Source organism: Phacochoerus africanus, chromosome 4, assembly GCF_016906955.1.
Source record: "Phacochoerus africanus isolate WHEZ1 chromosome 4, ROS_Pafr_v1, whole genome shotgun sequence".
In the NCBI taxonomy this organism is placed as follows: domain Eukaryota; kingdom Metazoa; phylum Chordata; class Mammalia; order Artiodactyla; family Suidae; genus Phacochoerus; species Phacochoerus africanus.
This window is the reverse complement of record NC_062547.1, coordinates 82,192,367-82,209,607: the sequence shown is the minus strand read 5'-3', so window position 1 is coordinate 82,209,607 and position 17,241 is coordinate 82,192,367. Positions and strand designations below refer to the sequence as shown.

At 38.4% G+C, this 17,241-nt stretch overlaps 1 protein-coding gene across 2 annotated transcripts in view; it reads right to left on the bottom strand.

Annotated features, from left to right (window-relative positions):
* Positions 1-16,813, bottom strand: part of FCHO2 (FCH and mu domain containing endocytic adaptor 2) — a 131,366-nt gene extending 114,553 nt beyond the window's left edge. For both annotated transcript variants that reach the window (XM_047778081.1, XM_047778082.1), the window contains exons 1-2: positions 16,656-16,813; positions 4-95 (exon numbers count right to left, since the gene is read on the bottom strand). In XM_047778081.1, coding sequence (XP_047634037.1) covers positions 4-95; positions 16,656-16,688 — 125 coding nt within the window. In that variant the 5' untranslated portion in view covers positions 16,689-16,813. The remainder of the gene's footprint in view (positions 1-3; positions 96-16,655) is intronic.
* Positions 16,814-17,241: the final 428 nt, after the last annotated feature.

The following is a 17,241-nucleotide window of genomic DNA, read 5'->3' as shown; positions in this document are numbered from 1 at the left end:
TACCTTTCTCTTACAAAATCTGCTAGTTCTTTTGTCGATATCTGTCCATATTTCATATTATGGTAAAGGACATCAAAGCCACTATTTTTTTCCCCCTAAAATTTAAAAAGATTTTTAGTTTAACAAAAAAAGAGATCAAAATGATTTAGGAATAAATAACATACTCAAGCTGTTTTTCCTTAATTTAACTACTGTTGCTTACTGTATAACTTTAAACTTTATCAAAGGAATACTGTATGATTTGATAAAGTTTACAACATACTGCATACACATATATACACAACACACACAAGGGCACACACTATAATCACCCATAAGGATATATTAACAAAACTCATCTGGAATTTTAAGAAGTAAATGTAGCATAATTTAGAAAACATAAACATGGACCTCTTAAAATACATTACCAAATTCCACATCAATTCTTTAAAACTGCATTGAGGGATTATAATTACTTAACTCAGAATCAGTACTTTAAAAAAACTAAATCTTGGAGCTCCCTGGTGGCTCAAGAGGTCAGAGATATAGCGTTGTCACTGCTGTGGCTCAAGTTAGATTCTTGGCCTGGGACGTTCTGCATGCTGCGGGCAAAGCCAAAAAAACCTAAATCTTGACTTCTAAATCAAGACAGCATGTTACTAATTACATAAGCACTGAATAACACAGAACACCTTATGATCCTAAGTTAAATCTTTCAGTATGTGAGAAAGGAGATAAAATTTTAATAGAAGAACAGTAAAACTCTATTGGCTAGTGTGGGAAATTAACAGAACCAGACCACTTTCCCAACCCTAGAAAATCCTAATGCCATTTAATCCAATAAAAGCTAAATTAGCAAGTCATAGAAATATCAAGACTTTAGAAATATTTCTTAAAATATTAGAAATACCAAAAACATTAGAAATATCAAGTTTACAGATGAAATGAAAGACTTTCATTAGTTTACTTATAAACTAAGCTTAAAATCTCTTTACAGTTAGCAGGTTTTATTTTTCTCCAGTGAAAATAATGAAGAACTGAATATATTTGTCGGAAATAGAAAGCATGCTGTAAGCAAGTATTATGCAATCTAATACTTAATTTTCCATAGTCCACCAAAAAGAGGAAACAGAAAACAGGAAGTCTGGCTATGCTGAAGCAATCCCTAATAAGCTTGAAAGCTAATACCACCAGTAGTTAAATTTGTATATACACAATAAATTAAAACATATTTGTAATAATATAAATAATACCCTTAGCATTTTGAACATCCATTTCCATTTATCAAGAATATAACACAAAGCTACAGTCTCTTTTAAATAAACACGATTAATTTGGCCTCCAAAGTTTTTATTTTTCTTTTTTTTTTCCTTTTAGGGCCGCAGCTGCAACACAGGGAAGTTCCCAGGCTAGGGGTTAAATCAGAGCTGCAGCTGCTGGTCTACGCCACAGCCACACCGGATCTGAGCTGACCTATACTGTAGGCTTGTGGCAACACTCGATCTTTAACCCACTGAGAGAAGCCAGGGATCGAACCAGCATCCTAACGGACACTATGTCAGGGTCTTAACCCACTGAGCCACAATGGCAACTCCAATTTTTCATGTTTAAGATAGAAGAAATTTGTGATCTTTCTGTTTTTTTCATGCAAATTTATTTCAGCCAAAAAAAATATTCTCTGAGCATTTATCACTAGTCTAGAGCAAACAAAAGTAACATCATCCTGCAGATTAGTAAAAAAATTACAGACAACATAATAAAGGCCCGAATCCTCCAACAGATTCATTCCATTTTTTGGATATACTACAGAAACTACAAATAATTAAACTATCCACCAACTCACATAAAACAATTATGAATCCTGAACAAAAATAAATCTGAAATCTAAAACCACAAAATCCAAAGTCTGGAGCTCTCTCTCAGGCCCCAAAGTTCTCCCCTGACACCTACCAGTTTCATTTGCACATAATTCTAACAAAGTCAGGTTACCTGTGTTTCCAAAGTGATCTATGCATATTCATTACACATATTCAAATTAGAAATGAGGGGTAGTGAGGGCTACTCAGACAGACACATAGACTATTAGAGGAAATAATATATATATATTTTTTTTGGTCACGTCCACAGCATGCAGAAGTTCTGGGGCCAGGGATCTACCCTGCACCACAGCTGTAACCTGAACCACAGCAGTGACAACATTGGATCCTTAACCTGCTGAGCCACAAGGGAACTCCAAAAAAATCTCTCTTAAGGGGACAAGAAAACTTGGAAACAATCTAGTAACTGTGGCAATAAGGTCCAGACCATTTCATTTCACTGTTATAGTACTATAAACATTAAGGAATCAAGAAAAGGTTACATTACATTCAGAAATCTGGGTTATTAAAAAGTCCTTGAAAAAGTAAGCTCTTTATTTGGGAAGCTCAGATATATAAATAGCATATTACTTAAAATTCTCAGTAGAGAGAATAAGGTTTATCAATTTGTTTACCATTCAATATAACAACATTACTACAGTATCAATAATATAATATCCCTTATGAACAGTACAAGCTATTCCATTCCTCAGGTCTTCACTTGGTAAGAAAAGAAAAACTCATCTTAATAAGGATATGATGCAGAAAAAGCTAGCTTCGAGAGGCACTGACAGCTAAACATAAACACCCTGCATGATTACAAATCCATCTGTCATTTCTTCCTATATTTGAGTACTCATTCATTTACTGAGTTCTAAAAAAATGTAGTAAATCTTACTCTAGGCACTATTTTCTTTTCTTTTTTTTTCTTTTTTTTTTTTTTTGCCTTTTCTAGGGCCACTCCCGAGGCATAGGGAGGTTCCCAGGCTAGGGGTCGAATCGGAGCTGTAGCCACCAGCCTACACCAGAGCCACTGCAACGCAGGATCCAAGCAGCGTCTGCAACCTACACCACAGCTCACGGCAACACCAGATCCTTAACCCACTGAGCAAGGCCAGGGATCGAACCTGCAACCTCATGGTTCCTAGTCGGATTCATTAACCACTGAGCCATGACGGCAACTCCTAGGCACTATTTTCTTAAACAATTTCACAAACCTATTAACATAAATATTCACTGATCATTAACTTTTCCTTTGGCACGAACAAAGCAAATTTTTTTTTTTTTTTTTTTGCGTTTAAGGGCTGCACCTGCGACATATGAAAGTTCCCAGGCTAGGGGTCGAATCAGAGCTACAGCTGCTGGCCTATGCCACAGCCATGCCAGATCTGAGCTGAGTCTGCAACCCACACCACAGCCTATAGCAACATCAGATCCTTAACCCACTGAGCGAGGCCAGGGATGGAACCCGCAACCTGATGGTTCCCAGTGGGATTCGTTTTCCACTGTGCCACAACAGGAACTCCTACACAAAAATTTTAATACTTCAAATAGCTTTCTCGCCACAAACACACACACACCACACTCTCACACAAATACACATGTATCTTTAAAAAAAAAAAAAAAAAAACAGGAAACTTCAGGAGTTCCTGTTGTGGCTCAGTGGGTTAAGAACCCAACCAGTATCCATGATGATGCGGGTTCAATCCCTGGCCTCACTCAGTGTGTTAAAGATCCAGCAATGACACAAGCTGTAGCATAGGTCACAGATGCAGCTCAGATCCTGCATTGCTGTGGCTGTGGCACAGGCCAGCAGCTTCAGCTCCAATTCGACCCCTAGCCTGGGAATTTCCATATGCCATTAAGTGCAGCCCTAAAAAACAAAAAACAAAAAAACTTCAGGAGTTCCCATTGTGGCGCAGTGGAAACAAATCTGACTGGGAACCATGAGGTTGTGGGTTCAATCTCTGTCTTTGCTCAGTGGGTTAAGGATCTGGCGTTGCCGTGGCTGTGGCATACATAGGCCGGCAGTGTAGGCCGGCAGTTCTAGCTCCAATTAGACCCCCAGCCTGGGAACCTCCATATGCTGTGGATACGGCCCTCAAAAGACAAAAGACAAAAAAAAAAAAAAAAACCTTCAAAGTCAATGTGCCTAACAAAGAACTCAGGTCTACTATCACCTTATCAAAAATTTACATTATAGCTCTTAGTAAGACATGGCAGAAAAGAAAAAACCCGCAGTAAATTTTTAAGTATTGATTTTAAAAATCTTCCCAGAAATACATACTGTTGGTGAGGAAAAAGGATGCAAAATTATTCGTAAAAGCCAAAAATAATCTAATAATGGGAACAACCTAAATGTTGCAAACTGGTGAGGTAGATCCACAGAATAGAATACAAATTAACAATAAAAGGAACACTGACACATATGACTTCATAGATTAACCTCATAAACACTTTACTAAGTGAAAGAAACCAGACACAAGATACCATATTTGTATGATTTCATTTATATGAAATGTTCAGAAGAGGCAAATCTATAGAGAGAGAAAATGGATTAGCGGCTGCCTAAAGCTGAGGGTAGAAAAGAGCATTAACTGTAAATGGGCAAAAGGGACCTAATTACTGGGAGGATGAAGACTGATGATGGCTGCACCACTCAGTAAATTTATTAAAAATTAATGAACTGTACACCTAAATTGGATAGATTTTATGACATATCAAATTTGCTTCAATAAAGTTTTTTTAAAAAAGACACAAAAAAATAAAAATAAAAAAATAAGACACAAGGTGTAAAACAGTACATGTAGAATTTCATTTGCATTGAAAAAAAATGCTGCATGTATGCATATAAAAGGAATCTGAAGGCACATACAATAAACTATTAGCAAATTATTTCTGGAAAGTGGACTAATGAACATAGATTAACTTTCTAATAAATTTAATAATAAGTCTTTAATAAAGAAATAATAGAATTAAAAGCTATTGAAAGAAATAATAGAATTAAAAGCTATTGTGATGAGCAGTTTTAAATGCAATTTTCTCCTAAATATACAATTATTGATATAAAATCTTGACTATTAATGGTTAGTTTTCTCTTCTCAAATTTTTATTCTTTTTTAGGTAACAATTTTATTGAGATAAAATTCACACACCATACAATTTTCTCATTTAAAGTACACAATGCAAAAAATGTTAGGATATTTACAGACTTGTGTCACCATCACCACAATCAATCTTAGAACACCAAAAGAAACCCAAACCCAAATAGCTAAATTTTAAGAGTAGGTATTTACTCATCAGTGATGAGCTGATTTTCAACTGGCTTATGCACTAATTTAATCAACACTTAAGAAAATATATACATCCACAAAAAAATCTGTACACTAATGTTTATGGCAGCATTATTCATAACAAGCAAAAGGTAGAAACAACCCAAAAGTCCATCAACTAACAAATGCATGAGCAATGTGATACACCCATGGTATATTATTAGAATATTATTCAGCCATAAAAGAAATGAAGTATTGATACATGCTGTAACACTGATGAAACTTCAAGGCATTATGCTAATATAAAGAATGCCAGTCACAAAAAAAATCACTATATGATTCCATACTTATTCAAGTCCAGAACAGGGAAATCTACAGAAACAGAAAGTAGATTAGTGGGTTACTTAAGATGAGTTGGGGGAGACAGGGTGTTAAAAGGTAAGAGGTTTCTTTTTGAGGTAGTAATGAAATCTTTGAGGTAACTTAAAATTTACTGTGATGATGGTTGCACATATATTAGCATTACCAAAACCAGTGAATTGTACACTTTAAACAATGAACTGTATGGTACACAAAATAAACTTCAATAAAGTCAAAAAAAGTTAAGTAAATAATATATTTACCCTTTTTAATTAATAAATTCTAGTAACGAGTTTCTGTTGTGGCTCAGTGGTAACAAACTAGTATCCATGAGGACTCAGGTTCAATCCTGGCCTCACCCAGGATTAAGGATCCTGGTGTAGGTTGCAGATGCAGCCCGGATCCCACGTTCTGTAGCTGGGCATAGGCTGGCAGCTGCAGCTCTGATTGGACCCCTAGCCTGGGAACTTCCATATGACACAGATGCAGCCCCAACTTATAAATAAATAAATAAATTCTAATAGGGAATTTTCAGTATCAACTACAAAAACAGCTACTAAACCACTGTTGATCCACAGACAATTATAATGAAGGTTTACACTAAGATTGGATCTTTTCTCTGCCAATCTCAAGGCACTTTGCAAAGGGGTACCCCTGAATGTGACCTGAGGTAAATAAAATAGAGTTATAATTCAATATAAAAAGGTGTAAAGATATTTGTAATAATTCCTAATATGAAGTGGGGAAAAAAAAACTTTTATCATCTTTTAAAGATGTGAGTCCACAGAGCTGCAGTTGTGACTCAGCAGTAGTGAATTCAACTAGTATCCATGTGAATGCAGGTGCAATCCCTGGCCTCACTCAGTGGGTTAAGGACCCAGCATTGCTGTGAGTTGTGGTACAGGCTGCAGACGCAGCTCAGATCCCACACCGCTATGGCTGTGGCACAGGTCGGTAGCTGCATCTCTGATTCAACCCCTAGCCTAGGAACTTACATATTCTGACGGTGCAGCCCTAAAAAAAAAAAAAGATCTAAGTGCAGAACCATACAGGTCCTTTAAGAGAACACAAACTTAATACCTATCATTTTCTCTATCCACTTTAACTGAAGTAAAATGACCACAATTAATAGTTTAATGTATATCAGTCCAGATTCTTTTTTGCATACTTAAGAAATGTTACTTTTTAATATGAAAATGGGATCATGTTATGCACACTGTTTTACACCTAAATTATCAACTAAACTGAAATTCAGCTGAAAAGATAACCAAGTTATAAGTAAGGTCACCAAGTCACTGAAAATGTTCAGTTTTTTCTGGTCTAATATAGTCTGTGAGACATCCTTGAAATTTCAAGTTAAAAAGTTTAAGTAAGTCATCAAATTTATTTTGGCAACTCAAAAACATCTTTTTCTGGTTGATCTTATAACTTTATATTTTAAAAAATTGTAATAGCTTTAAAACATAATCAAAGTACAATTATTTCCACTTGAAAAAATGCTATGTAATTCCTATTTTAATGAAAATAGAACTGTTAACATAACTGAGTTTTTAAGAGCCACAAAAAGTAATAGTGGAAAAGAACAAAGCTATAAATCCCATAGATTTTAATTAATGCTTTGAAACTTTTCCCTCGAAAAACTTTCAAGAGTAAATTAAACACTAAAATTAAGAACCTGGACAATCTTCACTTTTGATGAGTCAAAGAAATAGAAGATAGGCAAGATTAAGAGTGAATACTGTATAATTGGGGTATTAATTAAAAGTTGATTTTCCCTAGTTTCCTTTTTAATTTAAAAAAAAAAAAAAAAAAACCCTTTTTGGGGAAGGGGAAGCGAAGAATCAGGAGGTAATGTCATGTGAACAGCAATAACATGCCTAACCTTCCTCTCAACTCTAAACTGCCTCAAAAATAAACATCATAGTTCCCACTCCTCAACATTTTCCTTTTACTCTAGCTCTTATTGACATTTATTAGACAACCTTGGACAAGGCATTACAAAATATAACATTAATATGTGTTTTATATAGTCTCACTTTAACCTGCCTTCTCTGAAAAACATGATAAAACATTTAATTAATTCTGAAGTTATCTTTTGGCTTTGAGGAAAGGCCCATCTAGAGAAAAATCTTCTACACACATTTAATAGAAATTCAACTAATGTGCAACGACAGCCCTCGGAGCCATTTATGTCTTGAAAACTGCTAGGAAGAATAAAATACATGCATGTAATTTCTCTATAGGTAAAGACATTCAAGCATAAGTTATAGTCTCTTCGATCAACATTCTCTTTATGCATTGAAATTTTCACACAAGATCACTAAAACTATTTTGCAGAGTTCTTTGCAAGATATTGCACAAGCAGAAAACAGTCATTAAGATGTAGAATGATGAGTTCCCTTTGTGGCCTAGCAGGTTAAGGACCCAACATTGTCTTTTTTTTTTTTTTGCTTTTTAGGTCTGCACTAGCAGCAGGTGGAGGTTCTCAGGCTAGGGGTAGAAACAGAGCTACAGCTGCAGGCCGACACCACAGCCACGGCAATGGGGGATCAGAGCCACATCTGCGACCTACACACAGCTCAAGGCAATGCTGGATTCTTAACCCACCGAGCAAGGCCAGGGATCAAACCTGCAACCTCATGGTTCCTAGTCGGATTGATTTCCACTGCACCATGACGGGAACTCCTCCAACACTGTCTCTATGAGGATTCAGTTTAATCCCTGGCCTTGCTCAGTGGGTTGAGGATCCCACACTGCTGCAAGCTACAGCGTAGGACTCAGATGCGGCTCTGATCCAGTGTTGCCATGGCTGTGGCATCGGCCATAGCTGCAGTCCGATTTGATCCCTAGCCTGGGAACTTCCATATGCAGCAGGTATAGCCATAAAAAGATTATTTTTTAAAGTGTAGAATGAGTACTACTCTGCAGTCAGAACTACTTGATATAGGCACAAAAATTACTTAAACACATTTGTTGACTGACTGAAGGAAATAAATCTTATTACTTTAAAAAAATTATTTTCTAACCTCTCAAATACACCTCCCTAATCTTTTAAATTATAATTCAGCTCTTTCATTTAGTTAAATCCTTAATATATCTAAAAAGATACTACATGGATATACAACAAAAGTGGCAGAAGCAAATAGTTTTGAGCTAATTTTTTGTTTTATTTTTCAAATTTTCTGTAGTACTCTGTAAATAAATGTAACTTTCATTACTTTCACAATGAAAAATAAAACAATTTCACCTTTCTCAAAAGTTTTTCAATCTATACTTAGAAAGACAGCAAGGCTACCTTCTTAATCTGGCATTTTGTTCACATTAATACGTATAATTCATAAATCAAAAAAATCAAAAACAAAAACAAAAGTAACCTAAATGTCCAAAAGAGAAATGCTAAAAAAAAGTACGTCCTATCCATTTCATGAAAACCCATAGTCACCGAAAGTATTTTAAAAATACACTTAATCAAATGAGGAAAAGGCCTGATGTTAATTAACATCATTGGAAAACACCAAAATACAGAACTGTATAGTAGAACCGGTTTTGAATTTAATATTTCCAAAGAAAACCTTAGAGGACAGAGGGAAAGGCTACAGGTAATTTCTATTTTCTTCTGTTTTAACAGTAATAAGGGTTATGATTAAAAAGACATCTCCACCAGCTGTTGTTTCCACCAACCAAAAAATAACACTTGTTAGTTAAGCCCCAGCACCACCAATTTGCTTTCCATACATTGTACCTTCCTATCTTTTCCCTAAAAACAAACATGCTTGTCATATCTTCCATAACTTTTACTGCTGCAATTCCATCAAGGAGCATGTGCGTGATGGAACTGAAGGAACTCTGTGCCTCGATTTCATCACACAGTTCCCTATTCACTTCCCAATGTATTTCTCTCTGCCTCTGGCCATTCCAGCAACACTCTCTTGCCTCTTTACCAACAGATACACAGTCGACCCTTGAACAACATACATTTGAACTGTGCAGGTCCATTTACATGTGAATTTTTCTCAATAGTAAATACTACAGTACTACACAACCAGGAGTTGGTTGGATCTGAAGATACAGAATAGGGGTTACGGAGGAATCATGGATAGGAAGGGCCCACTATACTAACTATGAATTACATTCTGATTTTCAACTGCACAGGGGTTAGTACCTAACCCCCACATTGTTCAAGGTTCAACTGTAATTATAAGCCTCCATTACTGCTGTGTTTTTTTTTTTTTTTTGCTGTGCTATTTTTGTTTCTCCTCACATCTAACCAATTTTTGCTTATCTCTGTGGACGAGATTTCTAATAAAATTCTTCCAATTTGAATATCATTCTACCACACTAGACAAATTGAAAGCCAAGCTCCCATTCCCTTCCCTCTGTAAGTTTCCATGTCACTATATTTCTATATAGATTTCTTAGGGTACCTCTGTTAACTGCTCTAGAATTATGAAATCAGGATGGATAATCTCAAGAGATATCCCATGACTCAAAAAGTTACTTACAACCCCCCTCCAAAACCTACTTCCAAAGGGCTTACAAAAGTGCAGGATGACACAAAGCATACTGTTCTTCTGTACCTTCGCCTAAATAACTTAAGTAGTTCTAAAAAGACTGGAACATTTAGGATTTAATCTGTAGGGCTAGAAAAGAATCCAGACAGCAAATTTTTATCACTCCATAACAATGTTCTAAAATTCTTTCCCTGGAGTTCCCGAAGGGGCGCAGCAGAAACAAATCCGACTAAGACCCATGATGTTGGGGGTTTGATCCCTGGCCCTGCTCAGTGAGTTAAGGATCCGGCAGTGTCATGAGCTGTGGTGTAGGTCGCAGACATGGCTTGGATCCTGTGTTGCTGTGGCCCTGGTGTAGGCCTGCGGCTACAGATCCAATTAGACCCCTAGCCTGGGAACCTCCATATGCCGAGGGAGCGGCCCTAGAAAAGGCAAAAAGACAAAAAATTAAAAATTTTTTAAAATAAATAAATAAAATAAAATAAAATAAAATTCTTTCCCTGGAGTTCCCAAAGTGGTGCAGCAGAAACGAATCAGACCCATGAAGTTGGGGTTCGATCCCTGGCCTTGCTCAGTGGCTTAAGGACCTCACGTTGCTGTGAGCTGTGGTGTAGGCCGAAGATACTGCTTGGATCCCAAGTTGCTGTGGCATGGGCTGGCAGCTGTAGCTCCGATTTGACCCATAGCCTGGGAACCTCCATATGCCATGGGTGCGACCCTAAAAGGACAAAAAGACAAAAAATAAATAAATAAATAAAATCCTTTCCCTGAATTGAACTTATGGAGACTTAGTATCAAGGTATTGATTTCAATGATAAAGGTGAAAATAAAAAACAAACCACTCCTCCACCCCCCTCAAAAAAGAGACTCTAAAGGCCTCACAATAAAATTAAGTTCCATCTAAAATACTATAATTTTATAATGTCTACCTGTAAAATCTACTTGAACTAAGTTACACAAATCTATAGTTTGGGAGTTCCCATCATGGCTCAGTGGTTAACGAATCCGATTAGGAACCATGAGGTTGCAGGTTCCATCCCTGGCTTCATTCAGTGGGTTAAGGATCTGGCGTTATCATGAGCTGTGGTGTAGGTCACAGACATGGCTTGGATCCTTCGTTGCTGTGGCTGTGGTGTAGGCCGGCAGCTGTGGCAGCTGTAGCTCCTATTTGACCCTTAGCCTGGGAATCTCCATATGCTGCAGGTGGGGCCCTAAAAAGTGCTTGCTCGCGAGTGCACGCATGGGGCGGGGGTGGGGGGTTCAAATCTGTAGTTTGCATTTTCATTGTTTGTTGAAGTTGAAAACAGTTTGGGCATGGCTAACAGTTTTACAACAATGAATTTTAACTTAGCCTATGTTATTTTCTTGTACATACATAAGTTATCTCTGGAAAGCTATTAAGAAATTGGTAACAGTGACTGCCTTCTGAAAGATCTTGATGGTTGAATAAAAGGAGGGAGATTTTAGACTATATTCTCTTTTGCACTTTATGAATACTGAACCATGTAAATTTTGCAAGTCTTTTAACATATATATATAAATATATAAACATAACACTTTAAAATTTTTAGTATATCATTTGACGGGATCATATCCTAAGCTGGTACAATATTCATAAATTTCAAGAAAAAGAAAGTCTATATTCTGGGTTTCTATGGTCACCTCAATTAATCTCCTGAAGATGTGTATATATATATATATATTTTTTTTTTTTTTGGTCTTTTTGCTATTTCTTTGCCGCTTCCGCGGCATATGGAGGTTCCCAGGCTAGGGGTCGAATCGGAGCTGTAGCCCCCAGCCTATGCCAGAGCCACAGCAACGCGGGATCCGAGCCGCGTCTGCAACCTACACCACAGCTCACGGCAACGCCGGATCGTTAACCCACTGAGCAAGAGCAGGGACCGAACCCGCAACCTCATGGTTCCTAGTCAGATTCGTTAACCACTGCGCCACGACGGGAACTCCCTGAAGACGTATATTTTTTAAATTTTCATACAGATAAATAACCCCCCAAAATGTGTGACTCTCAAGTAGGACACTAACCACTGCGCCACGACGGGAACTCCCTGAAGACGTATATTTTTTAAATTTTCATACAGATAAATAACCCCCCAAAATGTGTGACTCTCAAGTAGGACACTAAAATTAGATTAAATGACCAAGCAAAAATATAACAATGTTTAGCATTCCAAAGTCCTACTAATAGTAATTCCAGATTTTTAAAAAACATTTTAATCCTCCCAGCTTATCCATGTAAAGACAGATCAAATTTTGGATATACAGTATTATGCCTTTTACATAAGGGACTTGGACATCATGCAGATTTTGGTATCCTTGGGGGGGGTGGAGGGGTTCTAGACCAATCCCCCAAGGATACCAAGAGAGAACTGAATAACCAAGTGCTCTGGATTTATTTAAAAGTAAAGTATGACAATGCCAGTGAAATCAACAGATAAATGGCATGAGACTTCTGTACTGGTTAAACAGTAAACGAAAATTTAAAAAAAGAAATAAAGAAAAACTTCAGGATTAAAAACACCTAAATTAACCGCTATTCATTAAATCCTGATGTGAAGAGAGATCTTTGGGAAAAGGCACCTAACTAAAAATATCACTTCATTACAATGTGATGTATGCTCAAGAATACCTGGTGTCTTTGGGAGAATACTTTATATCTTATACAGATTGGGAATGCTATGTAAAATGAGGTTTATAAAGGCATTAAAATCAGGTATGTTGTGCTCATTTGCTTTTTCCCTTTAATTATCACTATGAAATCCATTACTTAAAAAAAAATTTAAGTCCTGAATTAAATAACCTGATCATCTTATATAAAAATATAAAGCCATTTTAATCACTATAGTGTAAGACTGACATATATAATCTCAGGAGTATTATAAACTAATACTTGACTCTTTGAGAAAGAAGCAGAATATGAAGACACTTCTTCAATGTAATATTTGTCAATACTTTTTTAAAGTGACATAAGCTTCCAAAGGGCTAACAACTGTTTTTATATATTAAAGGTAACAGAGTAGATTTCTACTATGAAAATTATTTTTGCTATCTAATTTTAAAAGAAAAAAAAACATTTTCAACTTATCTTTGTGACACTATACTTTGTGGTAAAAAACTGACTTATCAGCAACAGAACACCTGTTGTGTAGGAACTTTTAGATATATTTTTCTTTTCAAAGTATAGTATTAAGTAATTTGTAATGTGGTGTATAGTTTTAGTTAAGAAAAATTATAAAGAAAAAGGCAGGATGTGCTTCTTTCAAAAGAACTTGAAGAGAGTTTGAATGATTCAAATTTTCCTCTAAAAAAAAAATGCCACAACAAAAAGATCTCTCTTTTTATATGTAGGGAAAAAAAACAATAGTGTGTTTGGTTAGAAACCTAAAACTTTAAAGATTCCCTTAACTCACTTTGACAAGTTTTATTTTGTTTTGCAGATGAGGTGCCACTTTAAATGTTGGGAGGGGAAAAGGTGAAATTAATACTATAAATTCTCTATCTTAAGAAATTATTTTTAAATAATCCAGAAATATGTAAATTTTTAAGTTGTCTTAAATTAACAGTTACCAAATTCTGAGAAGTTATTTAGTTCCCTGGGATTCCTAGTTCATTTAGCCCTCCTTTGGAGCTTTTAAATATCCAATTTAGAGCTTTCAGCCCCAGTGAGGCTTGGAAATAAAATAAAATGCAGTCTATTTTAGTAGCTATTCATATTCAATATTGGAAATGAAGGCAAAAACCAAAACATAAATTAGACTTGGGGATTCTCTCTAAATTTCCAATTTCCAAATTTATTCCCATTCCCTTACTAAGAGGGAAAAATAAGGGCCACACAAAAACCTGAACAAAAATGCTTCATAGAAGCAGTATTCATAATAGGCAAAAACATATAAAAAAAAAAAAAGCTATGTTCAAAACTCAATGAACAGGGGTTACCACTGTGGCACTTCAGGTTAATGATCTGGTGTTAACACAGCTGCAGCCTGAGTCCCAGCTGTAGCTGGAATTTGAGCCCTGGCCCAGGAACTTCCATTATGCCATGGGGGTGGCCAAAAAAGAAAAACAAAGGAAGAAAAAACCCTCAATGAAGAGGAAACAAAGGATAACCTTAAAAATGTTAATGTGCAATTTGGAATTAAGCTAGCAAACTTCAAAAACACACTTATGCATCCAAAAAAAATACAAAACAGGCTAAGAATGTCAGATTTTAAACATTCTTTATGTAAGTTTTATACATTGCCATTGTAAAACTTAAATCTAAATAGGCTAAATCTAAAATTCATATGGAAAACCAAGGGACCCATAGAAGCCAAAATAATCTTGAAAAAGAAGAAAAAAGTTGGACTTTCCCACTCCAAACTTACTACAAAGCTATAGTAACCAAAACAGTGTGGTACTAGCATGATAGATGATGGAATACAAACAAAAATCCAGAAATAAACTCATGCATCTATCATAACCTGACTTTCAATAAGAGTGCCAAGACTATTCAACACGGGTTGGGGGGGGTTATATTTTCAACAAATGGTACTGGAACAACTCAATACCCACATGCCCACATGCAAAGAATGAATCGGTACCTCTTCTTGGTACACTACACAAAAATTAACTTCAAATGATCATAGGCCTAAATGTAAGAACTAAAACTACATATAAAACCCACAGAAATGACACAGAAGAAAACCTTCGTGATTTGGGGTTAGGAAAGAATTCTTAGATATGACAACAAAAACATACATGATAACAGAAAAATGAGATAAATTGGACTTCAAAACTAAAAACAGACAACCCACAGAATGGGGGGAAATACTAACAAAATCATTTACCTAAAAATCAAAGCCACAATGAGATATTACTTACATTCCTCCACTACAATAAAAAAGATAACAAATGTTGTCCACCATGTGGAAAAACTGGAAGACTCAGACATCACTAATGGGATTGTAAAATGGTGCAACCTCTTTGGAAAATGTCTGGCTCTTCCCCAAAATGTTCAACAGAGAGTTACCATATGACCTAGCAATTTCATTCCAGAAAGAAATGAAGACATTTCTAAGTTTTATACGTCCACATAAAAACTTGTACGAAAAGTTTATAGCAGCATTATTCCTAATAGTCAAAAAGCACAAACCACCAAATGCCTACCACTGATGAGTAGACAAATAAAATGTAGTATACATATGTGCGTGTCTGTATACACACGCTGGATCACAAATTCGGGTAAAATATGGAATTATGTCCTGACGCATGCTACATCCTAGGTGAATCTTGGAGCCATGCTAAGTGAAAGAAGCTAGTCACAAAGCCACATATATGAACCCATTTATATAACTACGTCCAGAATAGATAAATCTACATAGGCAGAAATCTAGAGATTAGGTGCGTAGGACTAAAGAAAGAAGGAAATTGGGAATGATTGCTAAAGGATACCGTGATTCTTCCTGAGGTGATGAAATTGTTCTAAAAGCGTGGTGACATTTGCACAACTCTATGAATACAAGAAAAAATTTGAACTGTTTACTTAAACGGGTGTATTGTATGGCAGGTGAATTATACCTCAATAAAGCTGTGTTAAAAACAAAAACCCCAACGTCTAGTATTTATGTCGCGTGTGGAAAACAAGAAACATTCATGACTAATAATTATGAACCGATGTGATTACTAAGCAAGTCCCCGCCTGAAATATTTGGAAATTAAGAATTTAAGACACACTCCTTACTCACTGAGAGTACTGCTTTAAATATTTCTACATCTTAAACTAAAATGGAATTGTGGCACATGCAACTGTCAAGCCATAAAATGGGATTCCTGAGATACCTAAGTAAACATGCTACTTTCCTGTACATGGCTGAACTGTACTTCCCATTACAACAAACAATAACTGCAGAAAAACACTCCACAGGGAGACTGGGAACTCATTCTCAAAGAACCAGCTAACACTAATACGGAGTTAAGAGGACGGGTGTGGAAAGAATGAGGAAGGGGAAGGAGCACAGGGCACAAGGAGAAGTATCGGTGCATTTAAGCCCAAGGAATCCAGTTACATTAAATTCAACTTTTCTGCGCTTTGTGAACAGGCCCAGAGGCAAAGTCCCGGGCACAGACCCACGAGCCGAGCTGCGAAGCCGAGAGGAAGTGCTGATCCAGCCCAAGCCGCACGGGAATTCGTGGGGATATGGTGGGGGGTCAAAAAGGCTAAGATGGGGGCCTGCGGGGCTGGAAGGAGGCGAGCTCCCCCCGGCCGGCACTCGCCTGCTGCCCGCGGCTGGGAGCGGCCGCGCCGCGGCCCCGGCGTCCGCGTCTGAGCCGCGGAAGGCGCCCGGCGCCGGGAGTCTCCGGAGGGGCCGGGTCGCGTCTCCCGCCCCATCCGGCGCTTTGTCCCAGCGCGGGCGGCCGGCAGCCCCTCGGCGTCCCCGCCACGGACTGAAGGGCCGCGCTGACAACACCCGCCCCCCGCAGGGGCTGCGAGCCTGCGGGTCTGGGCGGCCGGAGACCAGCCACCCGACGGGCTTCATCCGGGCAGGACGCAGCAGGCGGCGGTCCGAGGACGCTGGCCCTGCCCGCGGAGCCGCCACCGCCCGAAGCGCACGCAGGCCGAGGTCAGCCGCCGAAACTCTCAGACTCCGAAACCCACACAATGTCCAACATCCTTCTCTTACCCAAAAATTCTCAACGAAATGCGCCATGACCATCGTGCCACCGCCGCCGCGCCGGGTTCCGCGTCCGCGCCCTCCCGCCGCCGGGTAAACACCGGCCCGGCCCCCACGGCGCCCCCGCCTTTCGCCGCCGCCGCAGCCGCCGCCTTCTTCCCGGAGACCGGCCGGCACCCTCTAGGGCGCATGCGCCACCTAGCGGCTGCAGCCGCGGGGCGAACACTCAAAAGCCGCGGCTCGCTTGCGCATGCGCCCCGGGCCCCATTCCCGGGATTTAGCCCTTTCCACTGCTGCCTGCGCGGGCGCGGCTAAGACAGTATTCTCTAGGGAGTGGTGGAGAATCCGATCCCGGAGCAGGCACCCCGGAGACTGCCCGCACCCTTCGCGGTGTCTTGAGTACTGGCTCAAAAACGGAGCGAAGAGAGGGGCCGGCCAAAGACGGTGGTACCGGTGCCGGCTCCTCTTCCTTCTCGGAAGACTCACTCCCTGTGCTTTCGAGGATCTCGAAGGAACCCAAGTCGGGCTAAACTGGGATGGGGGAAACTTGGCCTCTAGCCATAAGGAGGAGACTGAGAAACCTTTCGTCAACAAG